General features: G+C 41.6%; 1 protein-coding gene across 9 annotated transcripts in view; it reads left to right on the top strand.

Moving 5' to 3' along the window:
* LOC105381693 (fibrosin-1-like protein) overlaps positions 1-25851 on the top strand; it is a 68013-nt gene that overhangs the window by 15382 nt on the left and 26780 nt on the right. For 5 of the 9 annotated variants that reach the window (XM_038115424.2, XM_038115422.2, XM_038115427.2 and 2 more), the window contains exons 2-5: positions 2317-2439; positions 11965-12087; positions 12549-12584; positions 13403-13429. In XM_038115424.2, the coding sequence (XP_037971352.2) occupies positions 2317-2439; positions 11965-12087; positions 12549-12584; positions 13403-13429 (309 nt within the window). The remainder of the gene's footprint in view (positions 1-2316; positions 2440-11964; positions 12088-12548; positions 12585-13402; positions 13430-25851) is intronic. The other 4 variants (XM_038115421.2, XM_038115426.2, XM_038115425.2 and 1 more) reach the window with 4 other exon arrangements.

Below are 25851 nucleotides of genomic sequence, written 5' to 3'. Positions count from 1 at the left end.
GAGAACTGTGTATTTATTGGAACTCACCGCAACGGTGTCAGCCACTCGGCACGTGCACGGCACGCGCCACTTCACATGAGATTAAACCCTCGGATCTCTTGTATCCAGTCCGTCAGACGAACAACACAGCTGTCCTCTGAATCTTCTTCAGATAGCAATAAAGACTATTTCACCTCCACACAGTAGTTGCACGAACTTGCCTGCCCTCGACAGTGGTCCCTCGCTCATTTATGCCGCGCACCCTTTTATTATTTAAACCCGGGGGTATAGGGTTACCGGCACACTTAGTTGCGAGATTTCACATCCATTGTACACAAAATATGCCTCGGTGGTACGCGAGGGGCAGGTGTACCGGTCGTTACAGCCCTTACGGATTTAATTCCCAATGAAGGCCAAATTACACTCATTAGGATTTTAAGAAAAAAACATTAAGCTTCTATTCTACTCTCTGTGGGGGTGTTAGCTCTTGCACCTGGCTCACCCGGATGGACCCTTTGTGTATATTAGTTTAGGTCTAAACTCCCTTGGTCCATTTCCCATCTCGTTTTGTTTATTTTTTTTATTTCACGGAGTTCTTATATTGTACTTACATAATTTTCAAAATACTTATTAGTAAATGTCACGGGATTGAATCCGCGTCTTTGCCGTGAGAAGCGGAAGCGCGCTTACCCAACTAAGCCTCCACTGCTCAAACGTGGATCTTTTTTTACAATGACATGGAAATTTTAAATCAAGTTATTAATAACTATGTCTAAATGCAAGCAATAAATAGATCTAAGCCAGATTGCCGCCTTGAATCAGCATTTATAACAGTAATCTTACAAGCGGTAGCATCTGTCGTTTAGTTGAACTATAGTCGTGTCAGTGGCAGGGACGTATAATTTAATTGTTATGGTAATGGCCCCTCGCCACCCCCGGGCGCCCGCGCGGTGGGTCAGCCAGCGGAGCGCCGCTTTTTTTTAAAAGCTTTCATTCAAAATGTGTCAGTAAGGACCCTCGTTTGTAAACTCCGGCTATGATCACATGTTGACGTCCCTTTATGTGGAAACGGGGCAAGTTGACACACTTTATCCACTCGTAAAGTCTAATGAGAAGAACTTTTCTCGTGTAATTGCTGTTAATAAAAGCTATGTTACAAATAATTAATTATGCACAAAGTAAACACGAGCATTTTGTTTTCCGCTAAAGAATTTTGTTTCAATTATTTATAATCTGTCATGTTGACGGAAACCTCTTCCCGACTCCGCCGACCCTTCAGGATATTTTCTTCTGTTGAATTTACGGCCAACCGAGTTTCTTTTAATTGTTAATGTTAACAGCTCGTATTAAAAAACGAAATGGGTCGCGTTGTTTCTTAATTACGCTGTGTCGTTGTCACGTAAAATGCCTCTTTATTATGTGTCGCGCGAGTCTGCAGTTTATGAAACTCGGAGCGGAAGAATTAATTACATTACGGTGCAAGCGGTATGCGCGTCGATTTACAACTAGCCGAGGCCGGCGCGGCGACACTCTGTCAACCCACTGATTGATGGCTCCAGCACCGACAATGTTCAGCCAATTTGCTGCGTTCTTCACTTCGCTTTTTATTGTGCTACCGGCGGAGTATCAACTTAATATTGTGGTTAACGTTTTTCCGACGCTTATAATGCGAAGTAAGCAATGTGGACGTGTTCATTAAGTCGGGAATTCTCTAGATTTTATTCCAAGTATTCTAAGTGGTAAGGGCTGAGCTTTCTCTAGAATCTAAAACGAGACTGGGATATAATATAATAAAATATAACTTTTATACCACATAAATTAGACTTACAAAAAAAATACTGACAAACGAGTAACAATGTAAATAGGCGGCTTTATCGCATTACATACAGCTAATAATGTATTATCCCTTGTATAAAATCAATATCGCAAGCTTTAGTTAGATAATAGGGAGCACTCGATATTATTACCTGAAAGTTAGTAGATATTATCGGGCAAGCAATTAAGCAGTAAATTTGGTTCGTCTCGAGCGTAGTCAGCCAAACGGGGCGAGCCGGAGCAAGCTAAGTATGATTAAGTGGGAGCTACGTCTCAGTAAGTTGAGAACACAAATTCGCGCTCTCCTCCACGAGCTGGGAATGCGACGGGCACTAACTTTATACGGCGAACATAAATGAGTCGACGGGCGCTCACAGCTCACTACGCTAAATTATGATGTTAATGAAGAGAGCGCAAACTCGACTTGTCGGCTGGCAGCTTCTTACTAATTTATGCCTGATACCCGCATGCTGGAAATAACTGGATAAGTTGTTGTAACACGGTTCACTTTGTTTGTCGCAGGCTGCTGTGAAATGTGCATCGTCACCTCGCACCAACTCGCTGTCGACCAAGCCGCGGCTGCCGCTGCAGGCCCTCACGGGCGACGCGGCGCGGATACACCCGCCCAACACCGTCAACTCCCATGTAAGTACATCTACGTCACCCGACTACCACTTACGTGTATATAAATGTCCCCACTTCTCGGCTAAGTGTCATTACTTTAGAGGAATTCGTGCCAGGCCATGCCGCGAGCGGTATGCGATAAAGTGCGTGCAATGCTTACAAAAACCGTTTGAGTGCCTCGAATTAGCTCGGTAATCTTAACAAAAGCATTGCTCGGGGCTTTTCGCCGACCGTCCGTGACGTTACTGCGTTGGGTGATCTCACACGTCTAAATGCGGCGCGTCTAAATCCGGCGCTCGGTAGCCATGCAGCTTCCGGGATGCACTTTCTCGCTAAATGCATAAATTGTACGCAAAATGCCACTCAACTTGTCAACGCAACTCCCCGTCACCCGTCGGCGGCTTAAACTCACTGACATAAAATGCACACGTCTGTTTACTTAACTTTAATAGTTTGCCAACCCATTATCCGCAATCAGACAACGAGTGAAACCCAACGCTTCCTCGCTTTTACTGTTGTGCTTTATCCTTGTTTAATTTATGCTGTAATCCTCACTGAATAACGAAACGCTCGTCCCTTTGTCCTATCTGTAAATACCGTAATGAACTATAACTATCTGTGCTAATAATGTTCTTGTATTATAATTATGATGATACTTATTTGAAGAGAACTAAAGTAGTTCTCTTTTTATAAAGTGACTAATCGTTTCGTTAATAGAGATCCCGGTTGCTCTTGTTGTTTGTCTATGTGCAGTTTGATAGCGAATAGAGTAGAGAGCTAGTAATACGGAAGACCATGACAATGGCGCTTGAAGGAGTGAGGGGAGAGCGCGGTGGAGTGAGACCAGCGGCCGGCGGCGGCGGAGAGCTATATTAAAATGCGAGTGGGCTGGACTCTACGGACGAGGGCTGCAATAATGCCGCTCGCACTGACATGCATAGATAGATCGATTAGAGAACTAAACTGCCGACCATAAATTATGCGACCCGCATTGAGTAGAGGGTAGGACCTACCGCTTTCCTTTCATTCCCCACATGTCGCAAGGTAAACGAAAACCGTAAACAAAGTAAGATTTCCGATATAAATTTTATCGTAAAACGGAAGGAATGCTATTTCCCGCGTGAGTAGAACCAATTGTTTTCGCCGCCTGAAATATTTATGAAGAGCGGAACGTAGCGGCTCCCTCCGTCCGCCTATTTGTTTTTTTTACAAGTACTAAACCATTGGCATTCTCAATCATTGGCGCAAGGTATTTCATAAAATATTAAACTTGATATATATATATATATATGATTATTATTATTAAATTTTTAACTGCAACGAACTTAATGCTAATAGCATTCTCTTCCAGCTATCTTGAGTTAGGCGTGTTGTGTAGAAAGTGATAGTGCGATAGGCTGACAGGAAAAAGTTAATTTTGTTTAAATACCTATAAGTACTAATATATACTTACTATACTGGTCTGAAATCAATCAATGTCGTTCCGATTCCGAAAATAGTAACATTTCCCTCCAATAAACATATTAGCCATATTTCGAAATTCCAATCGTGATGTGTTGGTAGAATATCGTGAAATAATTAAACGAGCAATTTCGGCCGGCTGCCGTCGCACATCATGAAAGGTTTATTTGGTTAACACGCCAGCGCTGCCGTGTGTGTGGATTTATACCGTTTCATATGCTGCGCTCGCTATGTGAAATTACCTATGAATTTAATTTGTAATGCTTTGTTATGTTGTAATTAATTAATTAATTACTTGTTCTCTCTAGAATAAATATTTGAATTGAAACCGCGGTTGTGTTTTTCATGTTATAAAGATTATACATTATACATAATGTATCACATGAATACCAATCAGTATTTTTGTACATTTTATATTATACCAAGCAATAAATACTTAGATTTTTTTATTAGGAAGTAAAAGTCGTGTGGTAGCAGTAGCAGGGCGGCGATACTTGCTCGAAGACCGGCACACGTCGCCGCCGCCGACAGCGCCTGCAGTCAAGATGTCGCAGGTCGCAATCCCATCCAATTTGCCTCCCGTCGGCTGCGCTGTTGCCCGAAAAAAGCGGAAAATCTTGCCCACAACCGAGCGACAGAATAAATTTTCCGAACTTCAATATGAGCAAACCGAAAGGGGACTTGATAGCTATTTACCAACACCGACCCACATTTGCATTGTAAATAAACTTTATTTCATTGAACCTAATTCGTTTGTGATGTGATTACATTTGTCACTTACATTTCTCCCCAAAGAAAATGGTGTGTCAGCTAAATCCGAGCTACATTTAGTGCTCCTAAGCACGGAGCAGCTGTTGGGTGTAGTGTCGTTTAATTTTATAGAAGCTGTCTGGTCGTGGAGCTAGTGCCTCTGGGGGCCGCGCCGCGACGGGTATAACAATATCTGTGAGTGGAAGGAGCTCTCGGGCGGGGAATGAGCGCGATCGTTTGGCACGCTCGGAGTTGCCTCTGCGGTGTCGGCTAATAGCTCTTCGCAGATTCAATTTGCTGTCGAATAGATAGCCTCCCGATGCGCCGTACGCGATCATTAAGTTACGCCCCTGGCTGCGGTTGGCTCGTCGGAACAGATTCGCTTTAAACAACGTGTCATACAATTTGAATTGGGTGTGGCTGTTGGGCTCCACATTGGCCTTGATTACCGAATTGGCTTAGTTCCTGCGCGGTCATGCGTTCTGAATGGATTCCGTTCTGCCATCTGAATTCAGTTGAAAGATTCACAATATCAATATTTGTAGCATAAACACAACACCTCAAGTGTTCAGTATTTTATTGTATATTTATTTACTCGGCGTAACAGATGTCTCCGCGGCTGGAATGGGTTGATTGCTTTCGACATCGACACGACAAGCCTTTATTGTGTTGTCCCGAGTGGAGCGGCTGGCGTCTCGCCACAGGCGCTCGAAGGCTGCCAAATGTTACATTTTTATTCCCCGACTCGCCGATATTGCTCTGCTATTTGCTTACGAAGTCGGCCGACCCCTTATCGGCGGTTGCGGCGTCCCGCGCTGACCAGTTCTACCGGTCCGCCGGTACGAGGTACGAGATACGATACTATCAAATGATTGAAATATTATTATTAACGCTGCACCCACTTCCAGTTGTCTGCTCATTGATGCTTTACGACGTCTGGCCATATCTAGCTGCCATTGTTGGCGCTACTCATTGATTTGCAAGTCGCGTAAATACGAGACGGAATATTTTATGCCACGTATTACTGATTTAAATGTAGGCGTATAAATTCGTGACGATGCTTTTGCTTGTATTTAATTTGCTTTCCGCGAATTATTCAGTGAGGGCGAATGCATACAAAGGCCGTGCCCATTTACTCATAAAATTAATTCACGTGCAGATATTGAAATTATTTGTGTTTTCGGCGGAAGTTTAATTAATTTATTGGCCAATGATATCTTCATCGTGATTTAATTGGAAAACGAAATGGACTATTATTAACATTTTTGAGTACATCAGCAAAATTATAAAGCGGTTTTTTATATGGTTCTTTATGTTTATATTACGTAATGGGTTTATCTACTTTATTCATTCTGTTTTAAAACATAATGAAATGAAGCCAATTCGTCAATACTTCGCTAGATGGCGTTACGGGTTTGAAAAACGAAAAATAACTTGAGCAGCAGTAATAAAACCTAATATTTTTACACAACAACAGTAAAACTATATTTTTTATCAGTTCCTTATGAAAAACAGAAAACAAAGGGAGTATAGGCTTGCGGGGCGGAATCCGAATTCGAATACAATCTTCTAATATACTTGGGATTTAGTTTTTAGGGTTTTGTACCTCAAAATGAAAAAAGAACCCTTATTTATTTAAAGTGAATATTTCCTCTATTCCTTGTTGATAATCTCACCTGTAATATTTCTTACGGCATTATGTCAAGTTTTCTTTATTTGCCTGGGGAAGTTGTTAGTGAACAAACGTGTTACCGTATCACCCCACACCATTGTTAAAATAATAACTACTAAACTTATACTCTTATCAAGATTTCGATAAAAGCGTGAAGAGAAATGTTACAAAAAATATGCCGCACTCATTTAGTGAATTGAAGGGCTGTGAAAGTAATAGGGAGAGGGAGATTCCCCTCATAATAATATAGTGCATTACGGACAGACTAATTTAAAAACTCCTTTCGTCTCCGCGGGGAATTGTGCTGTCTATAAAAAAAAACTAAAACTCCAACGATCAGCCGACACGAAATCTACCCGGAGGAGGTTGTTACACAAACCCTTTGAAATATGTAATGTCAAACAAGCTTACTTGAATAATTTTGATATTTTGCTTGTAAAACATTCGGTTTTATCCTTTCTCACTCATTCTTTTGATGTTTTCTCGGGTACTTTTGTACTCTACCGTTATGGTTTACCTATGTTATGTATCATGAATCAGCAAATAAATGCCTTTGACTTTGACTTTGATTTAATAAGTTTATTTCCCGGGTATTATTTTTTTATCGACGTCTTAGTATTTACTTTTTTTTGTTAGACAGTTTAATATAATCCTCGTTATCGCTACAGTTTTGTATCTAAATGATATCTGCTTCCGTTAATTTATAACAGTCATACCATAAGCCCATATTAATCACGGTGAATCCTTTCGTACATTCCCTTTAGCTTAATTACGTGGTCCAACTTAATTGGAGTCAATAATCTGTGACACGGTAATTACCTATTCGTAAGCTATAAGCACGGGGCGGTAATCCAATAGGCTCGGGTGTATCATAGATTCGCAATATGTTAATCCAAGGCCGCTCTGACACGAGATTCCATTTGGATGGCTGTCAGTCGGCGATATATCGGCTCTGATTGATCCACTGTGATGTGATGCGCACTCTCCAATATATGGAGTTTCCGTATTGAGCAATTTCGAATTCCGAAAGTGTAGCTTTTTGCAAATGCGGAGCCCCAAATTGAGCCTGTTATTGGATTGTTGGTCTCGTTTTGGTTTGATCAAACATTTAGTTATATGCTGCTGGAAATGTTTATTGTCCTGAGGGTTGTTTGAGTTGCGGCGAGTTCGTGTTATTAATATTATAATTTATTATATGATGCCGTTATAATTAGTATACGTTTTACATTTATTATTGGTCATTTTATTTGCATAAGCATAAAGTGTTGAACGTAGAATTCACATTATGTATTTAACTGGAAATCCTTACTACTATTATAAATGCGAAAGTAACTGTGTCTGTCTGTCTGTCTGTCTGTCTGTCTGTCTGTCTGTCTGTCTGTTACGCTTTCACGCCAAAACTACTGAACGGATTTGAATGAAATTTGGTATACATATGGTCTAGACCCTGGGAAAGAACATAGGCTACTTTTTATCCCGGAATTCCCACGGGAAAACTTTTTAAGGCGAAGCGAAGCGCGCGGGAACAGCTAGTTATAAAATAAAACCAAAGTAATGATGCATTCCATTATGAACCCATAGTGATGGAAGAAGCGGCGTTAATACCTCGACACAATGTTACATTTAGACAAAACATATGTTCGTCGAAAGACATTGTAAATAAACATGTTGGTTGTAAAGAGACTTTAAAACGGCGTGCTCAGTAATTAGAACGAGCCCGCATCGCGCAAACCTGCGCGCTTCTACAGGGGAGTAACGTGTCGAGACATACATAAATTATGCAACGCGCCACTTAACGACACCGCGGCCGTGCAGCGCCGCCCCCGCCCGCGCCCCGCGCCCGCCCGCGCGATACACCACTGATTAAACAACTCTCCAACACACCAACGACCACTTATCGTGCGCCACTTAGATTTATTGCCTTCTGCAAATAAATAAGCAATAGAAACACAACATAAAACCACAAGATAAACCTCACGATAACGCCTGTTAGCGGGCTCAGATTGCTGAACTCAATTGATTTACTATGTGCGAAAGCTCTCCGCGCATACGGCTATAGTTGAGCCTGTGTGGCGCTCTTTCCATACTACGTGGAGTATTCATGAAAAATGTAATTGAATGATTTATCTCGTCGGTCACGTTTCGCCGCCATATGGACTTCTCATTCAGATTCAGATTCAGATACATTTATTTGCTAGAAACATGGTTACATGAGATCTTAAAAAATAAAATAGTGTCTGGCAAGTTTCACCGAATGTTCGGTATGCAAATTTACAGATGCATGCATACATTCTCATGCTCACATTAAATAATAATTAAGCAAAAATTTACACAATATTACAAAATCACATTATAATTAGAACATTTTGATACATTATACCTATAAAATAATAATAATAATATAATTTAATTGCAAATGTCATGAAATAAAATAATTGTTAGCGAATTCTAAATATTGATTGACAATTGAATAATTATTATATGGTATGCTTAAAAAATTCATCCATTGTATAAAATACATTTTTAATAAGCCAGTTTTTAAGTTTGAATTTAAATTGTTTTATAGGACTGTTTTTTATGTCGCTTGGTATTTGATTAAACACTTTAATAGCCATTATATGACAGTTTTTACTGTATAGAGCACTTTTATTTACGGGTAGTACAAGACGGTATTTATTTCTAATGTCAAAATTGACTACATTTCCTACTTTTTTATACATGTCAGGATTTTGTTTTACATGTGTCCCAATTTCAAATATGTACATACCTGTCAGTGTCAGTATATTAAATTTCTTAAATAAAGGTCTACAAGAGTCTGTTTGTTTCCTACCACAAATGGCTCGTATGCATTTTTTCTGGGCTATAAAAGCTTTATTTATGTCCGTGCAATTTCCCCATATTAAAATACCGTAACTTAAGATAGATGACACATAGCCATGGTATGCTGTGAGCGCTACTTGTAGGCCAGAGATCTTGTTAAGTTTATATAGTACATACACAAACCTATTTAATTTGTTACAGATAATATCTATTTGGCATTTCCAATTACAGTGTCTGTCAAGAGCGATACCTAGAAATTTTACATTATCTGACTCTTTAATTGTTACATCTTCATGTTTTGCTTCAATATGTATTCTATCATTGTTATAGTTTTGAAACTGTACGTATGTAGTTTTATCTATGTTAACATTGAGATTATTAATTGAAAGCCAGTCTACTACTGATTTAATAGTTACATTGACTTCCTTTTCTATGGAGTCTTTATTGTTTGAAACGATTATTGATATATCATCAGCAAATAACGTTGTTTGGTAGGAAGTTATCTGTGTCAAATCATTGATGTACAACAGAAACAAGAGTGGTCCCAGGACACTTCCTTGTGGTACACCGAACCTAACCTCTCTTGTAGAAGAATCGAATGACTCAATTGCTGTGTCAATATTTTTTTCGAGTCGCACAAACTGTTTTCTCCTATCCAAATAGCTTTTGATCCAGTCCTGAGCTGGGCCTCTAATTCCATAATATTGACATTTATTTAATAGAGTTTGGTGATCAACGAAGTCGAACGCCTTGGTCATGTCAAAGAAGATTACCACCGCAGGTTGCCGGTTGTCAATGAGGCTGGTGACGTGTTTGACCAGTGTATAAACCGCCATGAATAAGTAATGTTCGGCCGCGGTCGTTGTTTCAATTAGTGGTTATGTTGCTGCCCCGACACGACTGCGGCCGTTCGGCTCCTGCCGACCCAAAACCTACCCAATACGACCGCTATAAAGAAGATATTCACTCCACTCGCACTTTAACCGAGACACGTCGACATTTATGTCCGCACCAAAATAAACCGAAAGCTCAGTCGTATTTTACACTTGATAGCCAATATTCTCATGGCTCTGACATTACAACCTTTATCACTGCGAAACTTTTATATACCGTACCAGTATCTATTTAGCGATGATAAAACTTGAAACACCTCTTTATTCACACGGGTGAAATCTGTGTGCCAAGCATCGTGTAACAGGTTTTCTACATGGCACCGCTTTAGCTTACAAGTCACCGATAGCAAGTTGTCAGAGACATGTTAGCTAAAGCTCAACGCAGCTTTGCAGATGAGTCCTACCTTCCAGTACTTAATGCTCATTAGCACGGTTGGGTGTTTGAGCGAGAATGTGCGCGAAAGTCCATTATAATTGGGGCTACCGTAATGAGCACGAGTAATTATGTGGCAACATCCGGTGCCGGAGCCCGCGACCCGCCGGGATTACAGGGATCTCTCTCGCCCACGCTCCCCGGATTAAATTGATATGTGCGACTCTGCTTCACTCGTTTATCTATGTAAAGGGTCGGAAAGCAATCCCTTTTATTACAATTGGGGACATAATCGTCCGCGTATATCTTATTGTTGTCTTGTTACGGGTTAAACAGCTTCCAGAGACTTATCGTGCCGTCATTGCCACTTAAGATCTGAACGAGTGTGTTTTTTTATTCATATTCCACTAAGAGAATAAAGGGGAGGTTAAAAAGAGCTTGAATGTAAGCAATATTTATTCGTTTAGGAGGCGGAATGTCCGCTTGATAAATTCGACTCGCGCGCGGATTCCGGCGCTCTTTGAGTTTTTGTTCCGGGCAAAGACCACTCCCGGAACCGACTCCATTTTTACAGGGCTAAACCGGCCGTGAATAATGGCCCTGCACCCGTAATGCCAAAGCTCTTACTGGAATTTAAATCTGAACGGTGCCGACTGCTGATAAAAGGGTGAAATCAGATGCGTGTTGAATTCGCGAATAGTTACTCGAGGTTTTTACAACGACTACGATAAGTGGCGATGAGAAGATACCGTCTATAAAGACAAAGTTACATAGATTATGAAATGTTGGTGACGATCATTTATTCATTTAATTAGTTGTTGCACAAATATGTTATAGTGGGTACACGTCTTCTGAAAATAAATATAATTATTATATTTTAATCGAATATGTTAGATCAGTGTTCAATATACTATATAGGTTCTCCTCATAAATCTTAAGGTTTGAGCGTATTTTTACCTACGTATACCTACATACTGACTCATAACTCGTAAACTCTGGGGTGCCTTAAATAGGGTGCCAGCAGATAAAAGCATTCAAGAAATGCTTCAAGTATCTTACGATTTTCCATGAAAATGAATACCAAATCAAATTGGACGCGAAGTTCTCTCAAGTAACAATAACGTCGAAGTTCATTGTGCGAGGGTGGTCGGAGAGTTATCCATTTACAGAGAAGATACTACCCGTTTTATTTTCTTTTATCCGTCCCGGAGTGAGCGGCGCTGAGCAGCGAGTGTGCCCGCCAGAACCCCCAACGTAAAATACACGCAAAATGTGATAAATGGAATACTCTCTTTATTGTCGAGCCCCGGGCGCGTTACGATCGACGAACCCTCCGTCCGCGCCCTCGCGCTCTCCCATCTCGTCTTATCAAGTTTTCTTATATCCTAGTTACCGCTCAATTTTCCAAGCTTATATATCATGAAGGCATTACTGCTGATTCTCAGTCAACAAAATTTCGAATAATGTAGCTACTAAACGAAATTTATCACACATCTTTATCATGTGTACGACCATTCCGTTTTATGTAATGGCTCCGAAGTGGGTAGAGGTTTTTCTTAGTATTGTTGTCCTGTTAGCAGGGCATTACGCTGCTTCAAGACGCTGGCACGTCGGACGACAGCGGGCGCGCCTCCGAGCGGCTCACTGGCAGCTCGGTGGCGCCCCGAGACCCCGACTCGTCCCGGGACCGCCTTAGTGATGTAAGTCTTCCACTATTCTATACGCCTTACCCTACTGCTGAACGACTCTTCCACCCTTTCTTCATTACCTACCTTAGCTGTGTTAGGACTCTACCAATGTCAAAATGCATGTAAACTACACTAATTTAATCTACTTGTTGTGATATGTACTGTCTAGATTGTACGGCAATGATGTTTGATGTGCTCGGAATCTTCCTGTCTCTCTGATTTTCGATGGTCAATTCTTTTCCGAAACTTCCAATGCGAAATCGCAGTTCACAGCGAACGAATGGCTCCTCTATAAGTCGGAGATTTACGGGTTCATGCTGCTCTAAAAAGTTAAGTGAGATTGAATTAGGGTCTCGCTTCCGACAACAAATAGCGCTAAGGCGCGGCGCGACGGCCAGCTCGGAGAGGCAGGATCGACTCACCCTCACTCGCTCACTCCACTCATATGTTCGCTTTCTCTCTCCTGCCTACAGGCCAGTAGCCGCTGTAGTTCCGGAAAAGGCTATATCGTGAGTACACTCAATGTTGTCTTTGTCTAGTCTATCGGGACCGGGATCTCTAGCATGTCTCACAAACTCGTTCTTACTCGCTTCGCTAAGTGTTCCTTTTATTTTGCACAACCGCACCGCATGCCAAACACATTTGTTTAAGTGAAGTACCCTGCTAGATCCTAATGTTGTGTCGCAACTAACTGTGATGATTAATCAAGATAATATTGTTTATTTTATCCATTGGCATAATTTGTGAATAATGAAAGCTGTAACGCAATCCTGTAGAGGTCTGTTTAAGTTCGTTTGTTTGAAATGTAAGCCGATCACGCACCGCATTGGATATTCCCGGCGCGGCGCGGCTAAATCACGAGATTTGTCGAGGCGGCGCCGCTCCGCACTACGTTACATTACCTGCGCTCGCCCTGAATACTTCATGCTCTCTATTTATTTGAAATTGTAATATCTCAGCTCCGTCCCTTGTTGTTTTCCTCCGAGCGAACTCACCTCATAAATATCACGCAACATATTCGTCGGTTTATGAGACTATTGTACAGCCTTTCTACCTCCTTATATTATATTGAAATTTTTCCACATTTATATTTTCTCATTCGGAATACCGGCTCTTATATCTTGTTTTACATTTCCAACGACACAAGTAACTTGCAGAGTGATTTATTTATAACGCATTCTTCAATAAATCTTTGGTTGCCTAGCAGTAGCGACGAGTCTTTGTTTCTGATCTGCTACTAACGTTAATGTGACTCGCATGAATAACTAATCGACATTTGTTGCTTTAACGACTACAATTAATTAACACGCTGTTATTTCTGTTGCAGTGTGATAGTGAAGGCGACGACGATAAGGTAAGTGCTCCTGCAATCCCGGACGTTACAAGTAAATGAAATTAAAGTTATCTAAGTGCGCGGCTCGCAGAGTAGAGCTCGTAGAACAAAGCGTTGGAAATAAATGTCGGTGTAATGTAAGTTGCGAAGTTGGTCGTTTGCTAGTGAGTATATTAGCTCGGCCCGCGGGACGATTAATCTCCAGGGACAGCCGCTGCCCTCCACACCTGTTTACAGTTTACTGCGGCGTCCGTAACTGATCCAACTTCTACAAATGCATAGCACTGTTTTAATTTGTGATGTGGCGCCGTAAATTTCCTTTACTCTATTTCTTTGTTTGTTTTCTTTAAATTAAATACTTACAGACCTTACAGTAAATGTAACAAGATTAAATATGTATACGTAAAGTGCAATTAATGAGTTATGCGAATAAAATAATATCAAACAACAAAAAACTGCTCTTAAACTTTAAGGGTATGTTATTTAATTAAATATAGTTATTTATCTCTATTATGATAATCTTAAATGGAGTGTGCATGAAATATGTTTTAGCCATGCAACTAGCATAGCCAAAATTATTATCGGTGCGCGGTGAGGCAATGTCAGTGGTGGTATTTGAAACTATATAAAAGCATGGTGACTTTGAGCGAGTGGTGCTAGCCAAGGCGGCAAAGGACGACGGCGTTTCATGCCACCGCTTGTTCCGTAATTACAAGATTGGTGCATTCTGCAAGTGGCCGTAATTAAATACATTACACTCGACGAGTACCTAGCTAGACGCAGCCTAGGGCGCCGCGCGCGCTTTACTCCGCAGCCAACGTTTCCCGGTAAAACTATTAAGAGCGCATAATTAATTAATGTCGGATTTGATGCTGTTATATTATACTCGAGACTTTAACGATGAAATTAACGGCTGTGTTTTCAATTATAGCTCGTTAAGCCCCAGTGTATTTTTAGCGGTAAGCGCGCGTCGGAATTAATAATGAACAGTACCCGTATCATGAAAAACCGCAGCATATTCTATTCGATAGTCTATTCGAAAGTGCTGTCAACCTGTCAACAACAAAATGGCGGTGTATTGCGGTGTACAGATTTGCGAAAGTTTGACAGCTATCATTCCATAGGTCATTGTCAGAATAATATCATGTACTCTGTGGTCATTCTTTTCGAAACTCATTCGAAAGGTAAAAAGTGTTCGAAAGTGCTGTCAAGTTGACAATAGTCGCACTCGCATTCGATTCTATTCGTTAGTTCGAATTTTCATGATACGGGTACAGGAGGTGTGCAAATCCAATAGAATGCCGTGATGCTATTTTTCCGTTCGCTTGCAGCTGACAGCCGCCCGGCCACATAATCCAATAACAAGCCGGCGCGAGCTCCATTTTATCTCTTCCCATTCCTCCCCAAACGAAACGTTTAAATATCAAAACATTTCAACCAATCTGCAACTCTTGAGAGGCTGAGGATTTAAAATGAGTTTAGGAATTCCAAGTTTCCATGATATTCACAATAGACGGTTGTTAAACTTCAGCGCTGCGGACTAACTTTGCCGTGGAATTTTCTCGTTATTAGTCTTTTAAGCAAACATTGAAATATAATCTGCGAAAATCTAATTTCCAAGAGCTGAAAATTTGCGATGTTTAATTTTCTTTATTAGCTGAGTCTACATTGTTTCAGCCCTTGAGCTAAAAGCGGTCTCAGCTTTTCTTCAAGCGTTAAGATAATAAGATATTTTTGCATCCTCAGTGAATATAAAAAGTTTTTTTTTATCTTGATTAAAAGCAGATTATATAAATATTTAATTATAAACCAACATATTTATAAGACAAAGTAAAATCTTGACTTAAAAATTGTGAATTAATATTTACATTTTAAAATATAAATAAATATTGTAAGTGTTAATAAACGTTGACACCTTTGTATTCCCTTCCAATCACTTCCATGGCCCTTGTTAATTAATATTAACTATTTTATCGTTGGCGGATGAAACGGGCGGCCCAATTTTAATTAAGCTCTTAACCCTTCCATCCAGTTGGTTTTTAATAATTGAAACTCGTTGTTTAATATTACACAATTACAGTTTAATTTAATATTCATAAAGCCATCAATTTACGATCGTTTTGTAACATTTACTGTGTACGTTGTCGTCGGTGACTTTAATTGGCTATGTAATTGTGTTCATTACTAAGTATATGTTTCGAACATCTGTTCGTAATGATGAACTTAATCGAATTGGAAGTTGAGTGGCACGATAATTCCGGTAAATGGTTATCTGAGGAGGAAATCAGTCTCAGCTCGGCTGTTGTGCCGTACTCGATTAATTAAATTATCCTGAGCGAGGAGTGTGGGGGCGCGGGCGCGGGGTGGGGCGGGGGGCGGCAGGATAGTGCTAGCTACACTCAACCAGAGAGCACCACTAACTCGATCTGATTCCACTTGGGCTATTCGCACTCGGGGCTCAATTATGCCTCCACTTTGATATGCAAATCGGGTCGCTTTCTGCTAATTACTTAGACGCTTCCGCTGTATCGTCAACCCCCCGAACCCGACTATTGTTCCCTGTGTACTGTTTGATAATAATAGAACCAACAATCGTATATTTTCAATACAAATGAAATATCAGAGCTCATAACTTTTCACAGACATTTCTCAGAATTCAAAGCTACCGTGCAGCGCGCCCTATTGCATACGTTTGAAAGCGATGAAATACGCCTCTGCATCGGGGAGCACAACACGCTGTAGCTACTACTCTGTGTACGTATGGATATAGGAAGCCTCTTGCGAATTGCAAATTGAATCGGGCTGTTGTTCTCCGAAAACAGTGCAGGTTATGAATAATAGGTCGAGCACGAATCTGTGTAAGCTCCTCGGGCAGGATAACTCTGTTATTAGCTTAGCAGTTCCGGGAGTCAGCGCATTATGCAGGCGAGCGGCATTGTGCTCGGCGGCGGCGATATGGTTACTTACTCCGACATACTTTGCTACTATTTACTTTAGAATGATCTTCTCAACTCGAAGGTTCCGGTTCTCAACTCGTATTTTACTTAGCTGTAGTTATCTACAGACAGAACTTTTTCCATTTTGCCCGCCCGGCTAAGTAAGTCGATCGGCTCTCGTTCACTCCATGTTTCTTTCCGTTTTATTTAAAGTGTCTGCGATATCAGATACGGATTAACCGTAGCAATCGGAATTAACACGCACAGATTATTTCAATCTAATCAAAGTTTAATGTCCATGTCAAATGTTTAATAGTCCACTCTGACGTTTCCAATTTTATGTGATCCTCCATAAACAGGTTGAGTGGCAGTTTAGTATCCCCGGCGCGGTCAGCAACCCAACCTTTTACATGCCTATTTGCATTTGCAAAGTGTGTGTAGCGAGGTCTAAAAGTTTAAGGACAAGACAACGCAGGGTTGTTGAAAGGATGTTAAAGTCTTCCACAAAGGGGTCAGGTTATACCACCTCCTCTATTGACGGTTTAAGGTTGGACCGCCCCTAACCACAGTCTACTGGGACATGGCGCGTAACTCGCCGAGTAATACAACTAGTGCTCATGTTATTTACACGACAACGCCGATATCATACCGCCGCATAAAACTTTATAGCACACGCAGTTGGCGTCCAGATTTCATCTGCATTTGGAGAGCTATCACCTCCGACCGGCGATCCGACAACTTATGATGACGTTTATCGCTCGAAAGCTCGTTCTGTTTGTGGCTTTTATAGCTATTTCACTAAAGCACTTTTATTGTCACACAATTATGTTGTATCTAACCGTTAATTGTTAGCAGTAAACCATTTATATTAAATATCACATATAATTAGTTACAAAGCTGCACACGGTAATTGAATCAGTCATTGTTAATCACAATAATGTCTGCCACTAACACAACATAATACTGGTATGTACAGTTTTCAATTAACACTAGCAATATGAAAATAATTTTGTGCATATTTAATCAAGCGAAGTTTGAACAACGAATGTGCATGCTACTCGTTTGCATTCGTCGGATATCATTACATGCGCTAATGGAATTGTCATCCATGCCAGATTCGACGTTAATGCCAATAATCCGGTCAGATATTTTGCATTTTGTTCATTTCACATTTCGGGATATCGACCTGAATAATTCTGTATTGTGTCGAGTAGGTGGTGTAAAAATGAGGTTTTGGATGGCTAGAAGAGCTCATCACCATTCATCAGGTGGCATATCACTTCTGGTCGATTAGAGTGGGGTGGCGGGTCGCGCGGCGCAATCTGTGACCGGGTCGCGAGGGGCGCCGCTGCGCATTAATAAAACTTCATGAATACTGATCGCCCGACCGTCTTATACCGTGGTTCTGCTGGCGTATAGCAAATTCCACATATACAATGACATACATATGTACAAATATGAATGTTTGGAACTATTCTTTTTATCGACGTTTCCGTTTCCTTTCCCCTTATATAGTGTAACATGTCTATTCAGTATTCCTATAAGTCTTTAATCGGCTAACCAATAAATGCAGATTTGATCCTGTTTAAACAGCATTATTATCGAAATGCGATCAAAGGCATTTCATTTTCGTTCAATTGACTCGAGAGGAATCTTAGCAATTTATCTCGGAGAGAAATTGTGATGGAATAAAATATTTTTCGAGGCGGCCGCGGTGGGCGCCTCTTGGCAGGATTTACCTTACGCAAACCTGCCTCGGTTAATTGAAAGTGCTTCTTTCGTTTGGCGTAATATTTTATGGCGCGGAGTCTGCAGGCGCTGCTCGTGCCTCTTGCCGTCTCGCTCCAACACCGGCGCTCCTCGGCACTCCTCTCACTCGCCCCCGAGTGCCTCTCACGCCTCTTTAACCTCGAGCACATTTTACAAGAAACAAGAAAATAATTTAATCTACCGCTTAGAATCGAAATATAAATTCGTTTTCAGCATTATCTTAATCTCTACTTTATATTTTATCATCTTGCCACTGGAAGTAAAGTCTTTTATAATATTTAATTCTCTCAGTAAAGTTGTTTAGCGAAAATTTCTTACGTCTGCGGACACTCAGCCGGGATTGCTTGTGAAGTCCTCTTTTTCACGACTTTTTAGCCATAATTTTTATTTGTGTCTTATAGCGTGTTTAAATGTTTAAACGTTGAACGTCGGTTTTGAAATATTGCGGGTTGAATTTATAAAGAGAACCGCAGCGCCACGCCAGTGTAATAATTAGTGCTACAAGCTAGAGCGGGCGGGTTCCGGCGGTTGCCGCCAACACGAGCTTCGTAAATCCACTCCTTCATGAAACTAACCGACAACTTATCTCCACACTCTTTACAGCCCATTATGGCCTTTATTATATCCTCCTACTAAGAAGCCAAACTAAGAGTACACAAATAAATTTACAAGTCTGTACGCGACTCTGGCATCCGAGATAAGGGTCGCCGCACCATTAAGCAATACAATGTCACACTGCCATGTTCCTATCACGAACATAGACCATGTTTATGGATAGTTTAGGGACCCCATACAATTAATCCTAAGCCCCTATCCCCGTGGTATGTAATGGCATGGAGACGGTTGCGATTTCGAAAAATTATGTTCAATTCGGAATATTTTCCCTGGCGGTAAGAGCCAATCATTGTTTATACAGAACTTATGAATCACTCATGAATTTAATATGAATATTTTATTCAAAAATTTGCCGGAGCCGAAATTTTCTTTGCGAATATGAAAGCGTGTTTCTGAAAAATATGAGACAGCTGAAATAAAATTTACTTAAAAGTAAGAAATTAGCCTGTCAACTTTCTTTGTTAAATCGCTGAATTATTAATGCGCTCCGTTTTGTTGTACAGTTAATTTAATACAGGTTGGCTGTTTTAAAATTGTGTACAAAGGTAATTACAATAACTTACCTATCTGCGTGATTAACATAATGTTGGTAGAATGCTCCACTTTTGTCTTGTAAACGAGCATAAAGTGAAAGAACAAATTGCGAGTTTCCCCAGTATTTTCCTCGCTCAGAAAAATATATGTTTTATTAAAGCTCGGCATTTCCGAGAGCTCGGCAGCCCTCGGGGTGGCGGCTGGGCGGGCGGCGTGGGGTGGGGCGGGCGGCGAGCCAGTGTATAACAGACAGTAGAGGGATATAAAACATATTTACGCGCCTATAAAGTACTCTCGTACGCTCGCTCTCCACCATTTTCTTTTGTTCTATGCTCGCAGCCAATGATAATGCTTTCTCCCGTTCGTTCGGTTAAACTTATTTCTCTTTCGCCTTATCTGGCTCTTCGGCATTTTTATTTATAACCGAAGTGGTGGCACGTAACAACATGATCTAAACGCTCTCCCGCGGCTGATACTCTTTTAACATCTGCTTCGCTCTGACACTGTTCGTGTTTATTTATTGTTACGCTACAGATGTCTGTTCACGCCTCAATACGAGTTTATTGCGGTTTGATATAGTCTTCCTCAACCGCTTGAGAAGTGTAACCCCATTCACCGCATTTAATTAAATTACAGTGGTGCACAACATGTAGTTGAGTCTGTGTCCGTGAGTGCAGTGGAGGACGTGCTCGAAGGTATTCAAGCCGAGTAGAACGGAAGGCGGAGCGCTAACAGCAAAGCTTGAAACCGTCTTAATCTTGCGCGACAGTGCGGCTCACAGTCGCAGCCCCTTGCGTAGGTGAAAGGGTGTAATAACACGACTCATCCCCCTCCCGCCCGCCCGAGCCCCGCTGGGTGTTTTCACTCTGATTCCCGACCTGTCACACGTGTCTTATTGTAATACACCGTTGCAAACATTCTCGTACAATATTGATAGACGGTTTTGTGATATTAATTCTGAAAATCGTTTTACCAATAATCCGTTTCTGGTAAATTATTTACTACGAGCGGCTTAATTTCCGTTGAAATAATATCGAAATAAGAACTAGTGTAGCGTGACTCGATTGGTTCGGGCTCAACTATGTTTATTAATGTTTTAAAAATAATATATAATACCTATTTATATAATAATATATAGTATACCTAGATAGGTATTTGGTATAGAATCGTAGCCGCCTTACTGAGTCAAGAAACACTCCACTCATAAAGCGAAACTTGAACAGCTCTCAGTTCAATTTGCTGCAATAGACAACAACAGATCATAGACGACAGATAAGGGTGGAAACACCCGCCCCTGTCTGCTTGCTCGCTTCAGAAAGTTGTTCGTTCGCGGTATTACAGCGCCCGTGCTTGACTCTAACCGGCTCAGCTCGGATAAGACCTAACTGCGATGCGGCGCGATGCAAACCAGACCTTAAACTATCTCGCTTACAAACTCCACAGCTTACACTCCGAACACGAGCCTTTGTTTCAATACCCCCGACTCAACTATTTCGCTGCTAATGCAAAGGGAAATGTCGAGCTGTTTTATTACGAGGTTCAGTCACCAAATGTTCAGAAATTCGAGCGTTTGTTTCACCAAATGATTTGGTTTATTGCCGTGCAAATATTTGCGATGTCAATCGATCGACGCTAATGTAAATGGAATGTGATTACATCGCTATTCCGGAGTGACAATCGTCGTTCCGTTTCATTCATTTCATCTCTTATTACGCGGAGCTCGCTCATTGTGGAGCAGAAAAAGCTTTGCCACTTTGCTGGCAACAAAGGGTCGGCGTCAAAGGGCCGTAATTATCTAGCCGGTGGAGTGTTGGCACTCTGTCGCAGGTCGAGCGAGGTATCTCGTGACGGATCAGCCTCGCACTCGGCATGCACTATGTGATTCCGTTTGTGCGGCGCTGCGGCCTCCTCATGCCCCGACTGTACGCTGATAAACGCATGTCAACCTGCTTTGACTGTAGTTGCGGTAGTGCTCTTGTGGCTTATGTTATGAGCATGATTTATGCGGTTTATTGTCGGATTAACGGATGAATTTTATATTGGCATACGGTAGGTATATCGTTAACATATTAATGTAAGTATACATTTTGTTTAAAATAATAGTTCAATACATAATACTGTACTAATGTAACAGCCTGTATACAAGTGAGTATATCACGGAGATAATACGACGATAAAATTCGAATTCAAAATATGTACACTCACATTTCTTCACTTTTATTGCCTCTCGCATCGTTAACATCTTCATAATTCGTTGAGGAATATTCATAAGCGACTGTTTCCACTTATTATGACGAATATCACATGACGAAACTGACATAGCGAGAGATTAATTACACTGTGATGTTAATATAGCATGCAGTTTATTCTAATATAGTATGCTGTGCCAACTAGGTACCTAAAATGCATATTGAATACAATATTGAAGTGCACGTTTCTGAGAAGCACGCTGCACTAGTGCGGTTCACCGACACAGGAACAGATAAGCCCGGCTATTTGCACGTCGTGTCGTGTGTGCGACCCGGGATCGGCTGTAATTAGTCGACCGCAAACTTGGGCCGAATGCTCGTGCACACACACGACAAAGGAGCCTCGCAGCGCATCATTTATACATGGACACGGCACGCACGCTCGCCCACACACACGACAGGTGTTAAGTACAAAGTTGTGCGAACGTGCCCTCCCTCAGCTTACTTCTTGCTTTCCGATTGCCTCTTTCTTAGGGTGCTTTTCCACCAGAGATGTGCTATGCAGCTATGCTGCGAAGATGTGATATCTACGCTACGAAAATATGTGACCGTTTCCACCAATACTACGCTAGGTAGCTGTGCGAGGAAGATGCCCTACGAAGATGCGCCGCCGCAAAGTAGCTGTGCGAGAAAGATGCGCATCTCGAGCTATGCTATGTATCGATAGTGGGGAAACGACGGGGGCGGCTACACCACTCGCGATGGTCCATAGCACATATCCATAGCACGCATCCATAGCACGCATCCATAGCACACATCCATAGCACGCATCATTCCATACAAAAAACATATCTTAGTTGAATCCGTTTCCACCAGTGCTAAGCTATGTGCTTGGTGTAATATGATTGGTGGATATCAAACGCATCCATAGCATCGAAGCATAGCACATCTCTGGTGGAAAAGCACCCTTAGTTCGATTGGATAGAGTGCCATTGAATGTTACCCTATTAACAGAAAGCTTTTGTTCGCCGATAGTCTCGAGTTGGTGGTCGAGGAGCTTTTCTTTACTTTGTTTTATTTTGAGGGCGATCAATTATTAAGTACTCTTGATATCACGTTTATGGCCGGAAATATGTTTTTATAGCTCTCTTGATTTGCATGTTAGTAGTTATAGCTAGAGATTCGTCTCTTTGTTCTGCCCCGGAATAGTCACGAATTGTTACACGCAAGCTATTTTATGGCCATAAAATATTAAATAAAGTGCCACGAGTAGAGCGAGCATCCGTTTGCAAAAGATAAGACTTTTAACGGTTCAAGTTTCAGCGGTCGTTATTTACGTTGTAAATTGCTCCAGACTCAAGTTAGAGCATTTGTGGCATGAGAAAACAAGGAAAACAAGCACGCGACGCCGACGACGTGATAAAGCGCTCCAATCGGTTTCCCGACTCCAATTGTTCTCAACGCCCATTAATAATTCGCCGTCTTCGCGACAACAGCCAATCTTAATATTCAGTTGAAAGTTAACTTTCACGGGTTTATTATAAAGTAATCTAAGTTGGGTGAGTTGCCGAGAGGGCGACGGAGGTTGACAGTTGTTTAACACGTGCTGCGCTACCCTCCGCCTGCACCGAGCGGCGTATTACATCAGCGGCGGCTCTCTGGGGTGTTGTGGAGAGCTTCTCAACTTGCTGATTAATTGCTCGCTTACAGGCGGCCAATTAGAACAGTTGCCGCTTCACAACAAATCGATTTACAGTAAGGAAGAGGGCGGTCAGTCCCCAAAAAAAGGGTATGCTCCTAACAGTAGCCGCGCCGGGCATTTCCGCAGGAAGTGTGTGCTTCCCCAACGCCGCCGCCGCCCCGTATCAATTTACACACAGATCGGAAGATTTATTTGCGAAGGGGTACTTCCGAATCGTTTCCTTTTGCCTTTTATTTTATTTAAGATCGAATGCGTATTAACTTAATGTTTCCTGTCAGTGAGCAAACTGAAATACTGCTAAAGTGGTGTAGAGAGAGGTTTATTGTGCAGAAGTGTTTAGTCGTGTTAGAGCCGGGAGCTCGACTGCTCAGCCGGTAAGTGTCCACATAAAGCACAATAATAGCCATTCGCGGTTGCACCGTACATCCGAGCGTCGTGTGGCAGGCAGCCACTTGTCTGCCAACGCACTTCACATGCTAGCTCTAATTGGCTATCGTCGCTCACGCGTCTTGCGGCATTCGCTCCCTGTCATACATAAATAAATATTAATTTGTTCCGGCACAGCTTCGATCGTCGCCTTGTAAGCTGTAAAGTGACGTTCATGAAATATGAAGCACTCGTTACTTGTGTAAATGTGTCGTTGCTGAACTACTGATTTTATTCAACATAAATTTTCCTTTGATAGTGCCGCCGGCATTAAACTAGAATGCAATAGGGATAGCTCAGTTTACTGTAATTTAATTAAGGCTGAAGCAGCCACAAATAGATTAAAATGAGCTTGGAAAGGCATTGGAGTGAGTAAAACCGGCCCGGAGCGAGTTGCTCTCGTAATATCGCCAGTGAACATTCTCGCGAGCTCATTGAAGGGGTTTTTGTCCTCAGCTCGTGTTTATCTTATTACGCTGCAGCTATTGAACCGGCGCGATCGCTTACAGCGCGGGGAGCGTGTTCGCCGCCGCATGGACACGCTCTACATTTGCATAATAATCGCATCTCGGCTGTGCGCAGACTTGTGCTTCACCGTAATAATGCAATCAGGCTAGATAAAGCGCGACTGCTTCTCGGCTTGCTCCCCATCTTTACACGTTTTACTGCAACCATAAAATATACCGAGCAGGAAACGAAGTAACAATTCGGAAAGCCGTACAAATAAATCAAATATAAAATCACGGACGAAAGAAAGAAACGATTGAAGTCATTACGCGGAGCTCAAGGGCGTTGCAGCCGGGACCTTTTAGATCAATTGTTCGATCGACAATATGGACTGGTGGTCCGGGAGCCGGCTGCAGACGGCACGTAGAGCGATAAATAACGTCGGCCGCTATCGACGCGGACGGCGCTATCTCGCGGCATCTCCCGGCACGGCGCGCCCACGACCCGCGACCGACACGACTGCCACCTCGTTCTCACCGACACTTAAATTAATTTGTCGATAGGAGACATCGATTTCACAAATGTTTATGTTCCGCTTCAGTTTATATCGGTGTCAGCTTTTAATGCTCGCGCTAAGTGTAAAACGTTTACGAGCCATCAAACGACTGTGTATTACAGATACAAAATTGGCTAGGTGCTACATCTTGCGAGTTATTACGCTATGTCATAAACGTTGGCGAGGGACGAGAAACTGATCATTATTTTATATGTTCATATAGTACTTCGGTTCAGTACATCGTCGTCTCGGATTATTTCCCCTCTTTATGCCGAGATGCGTCGACCACTTTGTTGTTTTATACTTCGTCTCGAAGCGAGTTTATGCTTCGCCTTATTCACCCTCATTGCTTTTCGTCGTTTCGCTTAGTTTCCTTCCACTTTTCGACTCATGTTACTCCGTAAATTTATTTTGAAATACCCTGAAGTTTTCAGACGGGGAGGAATATTATAATCTGTTCCCATCGCATTTTCTCATTAAACAACTTTTATGCATGAGATCTTATAAAGTTTTCCCTGTTTTTGATTTTATGACGGTTAATATATTTGATGAGGCTTCCCGAAAAGATTTACAGACAAATGAAAACAGAAAGTAAATATGTTTTATTGTTGTTATTTATTGTACTTCAAATTGATTAAATGTGTTTATTTCATCTTTTCCCAACCAATCAAAGGATGGCTGGGAGAAATTGCTTTTTACATTCACTATATTTATTCATGTTTTTGTAATTTTATATACGTGCAATAAAGTGTTCATAGATAAAATAAAACAGAATAATCTATGGTGATAGAATGAACCTGGTTGTATAATCCAGGATTAGATACTTGATCCCCTTAAACGGAACATTTGGTGTGATTAGTGCAAATCTCGCAGGGTTGGCCGCCGCGGCGACGGTAATAACATAGGCCCCATTCAGACGCAGGCCGCCCTCGACACCGCCCAGATACAAACTACATTTTTATACGGAGAGCAAACAAAATGAGTTAGTGGCGCCGTTCCGTCGCTTTTCCCTGTATTCCCGGCGAGCGAGCTTGAAAATTCACTTTAATATCTTTGTTCTACCCGCGCTTTACAGCTCTCGTGTTGCTCGGAAATATTTTGCAGTTGGGCTTACTTTGTGTCGTGGTATTTCCCACCCCATTTCGCTTTTTTAAAAGCAAGGCGAGCTCTTTTTAGAAAATCTGTCTGCAATTTGCCGGCTTAACAAAATTCTATATAAAAAAGATTTTCCAGCTGAAAATGTTCGATTTATCGTTACGATACGCTAT

This window comes from Plutella xylostella, chromosome 8, assembly GCF_932276165.1.
Source record: "Plutella xylostella chromosome 8, ilPluXylo3.1, whole genome shotgun sequence".
In the NCBI taxonomy this organism is placed as follows: Eukaryota; Metazoa; Arthropoda; class Insecta; order Lepidoptera; family Plutellidae; genus Plutella; species Plutella xylostella.
Note: the sequence above shows the minus strand (reverse complement) of the source record. Positions and strands in the feature narration are given on the sequence as shown.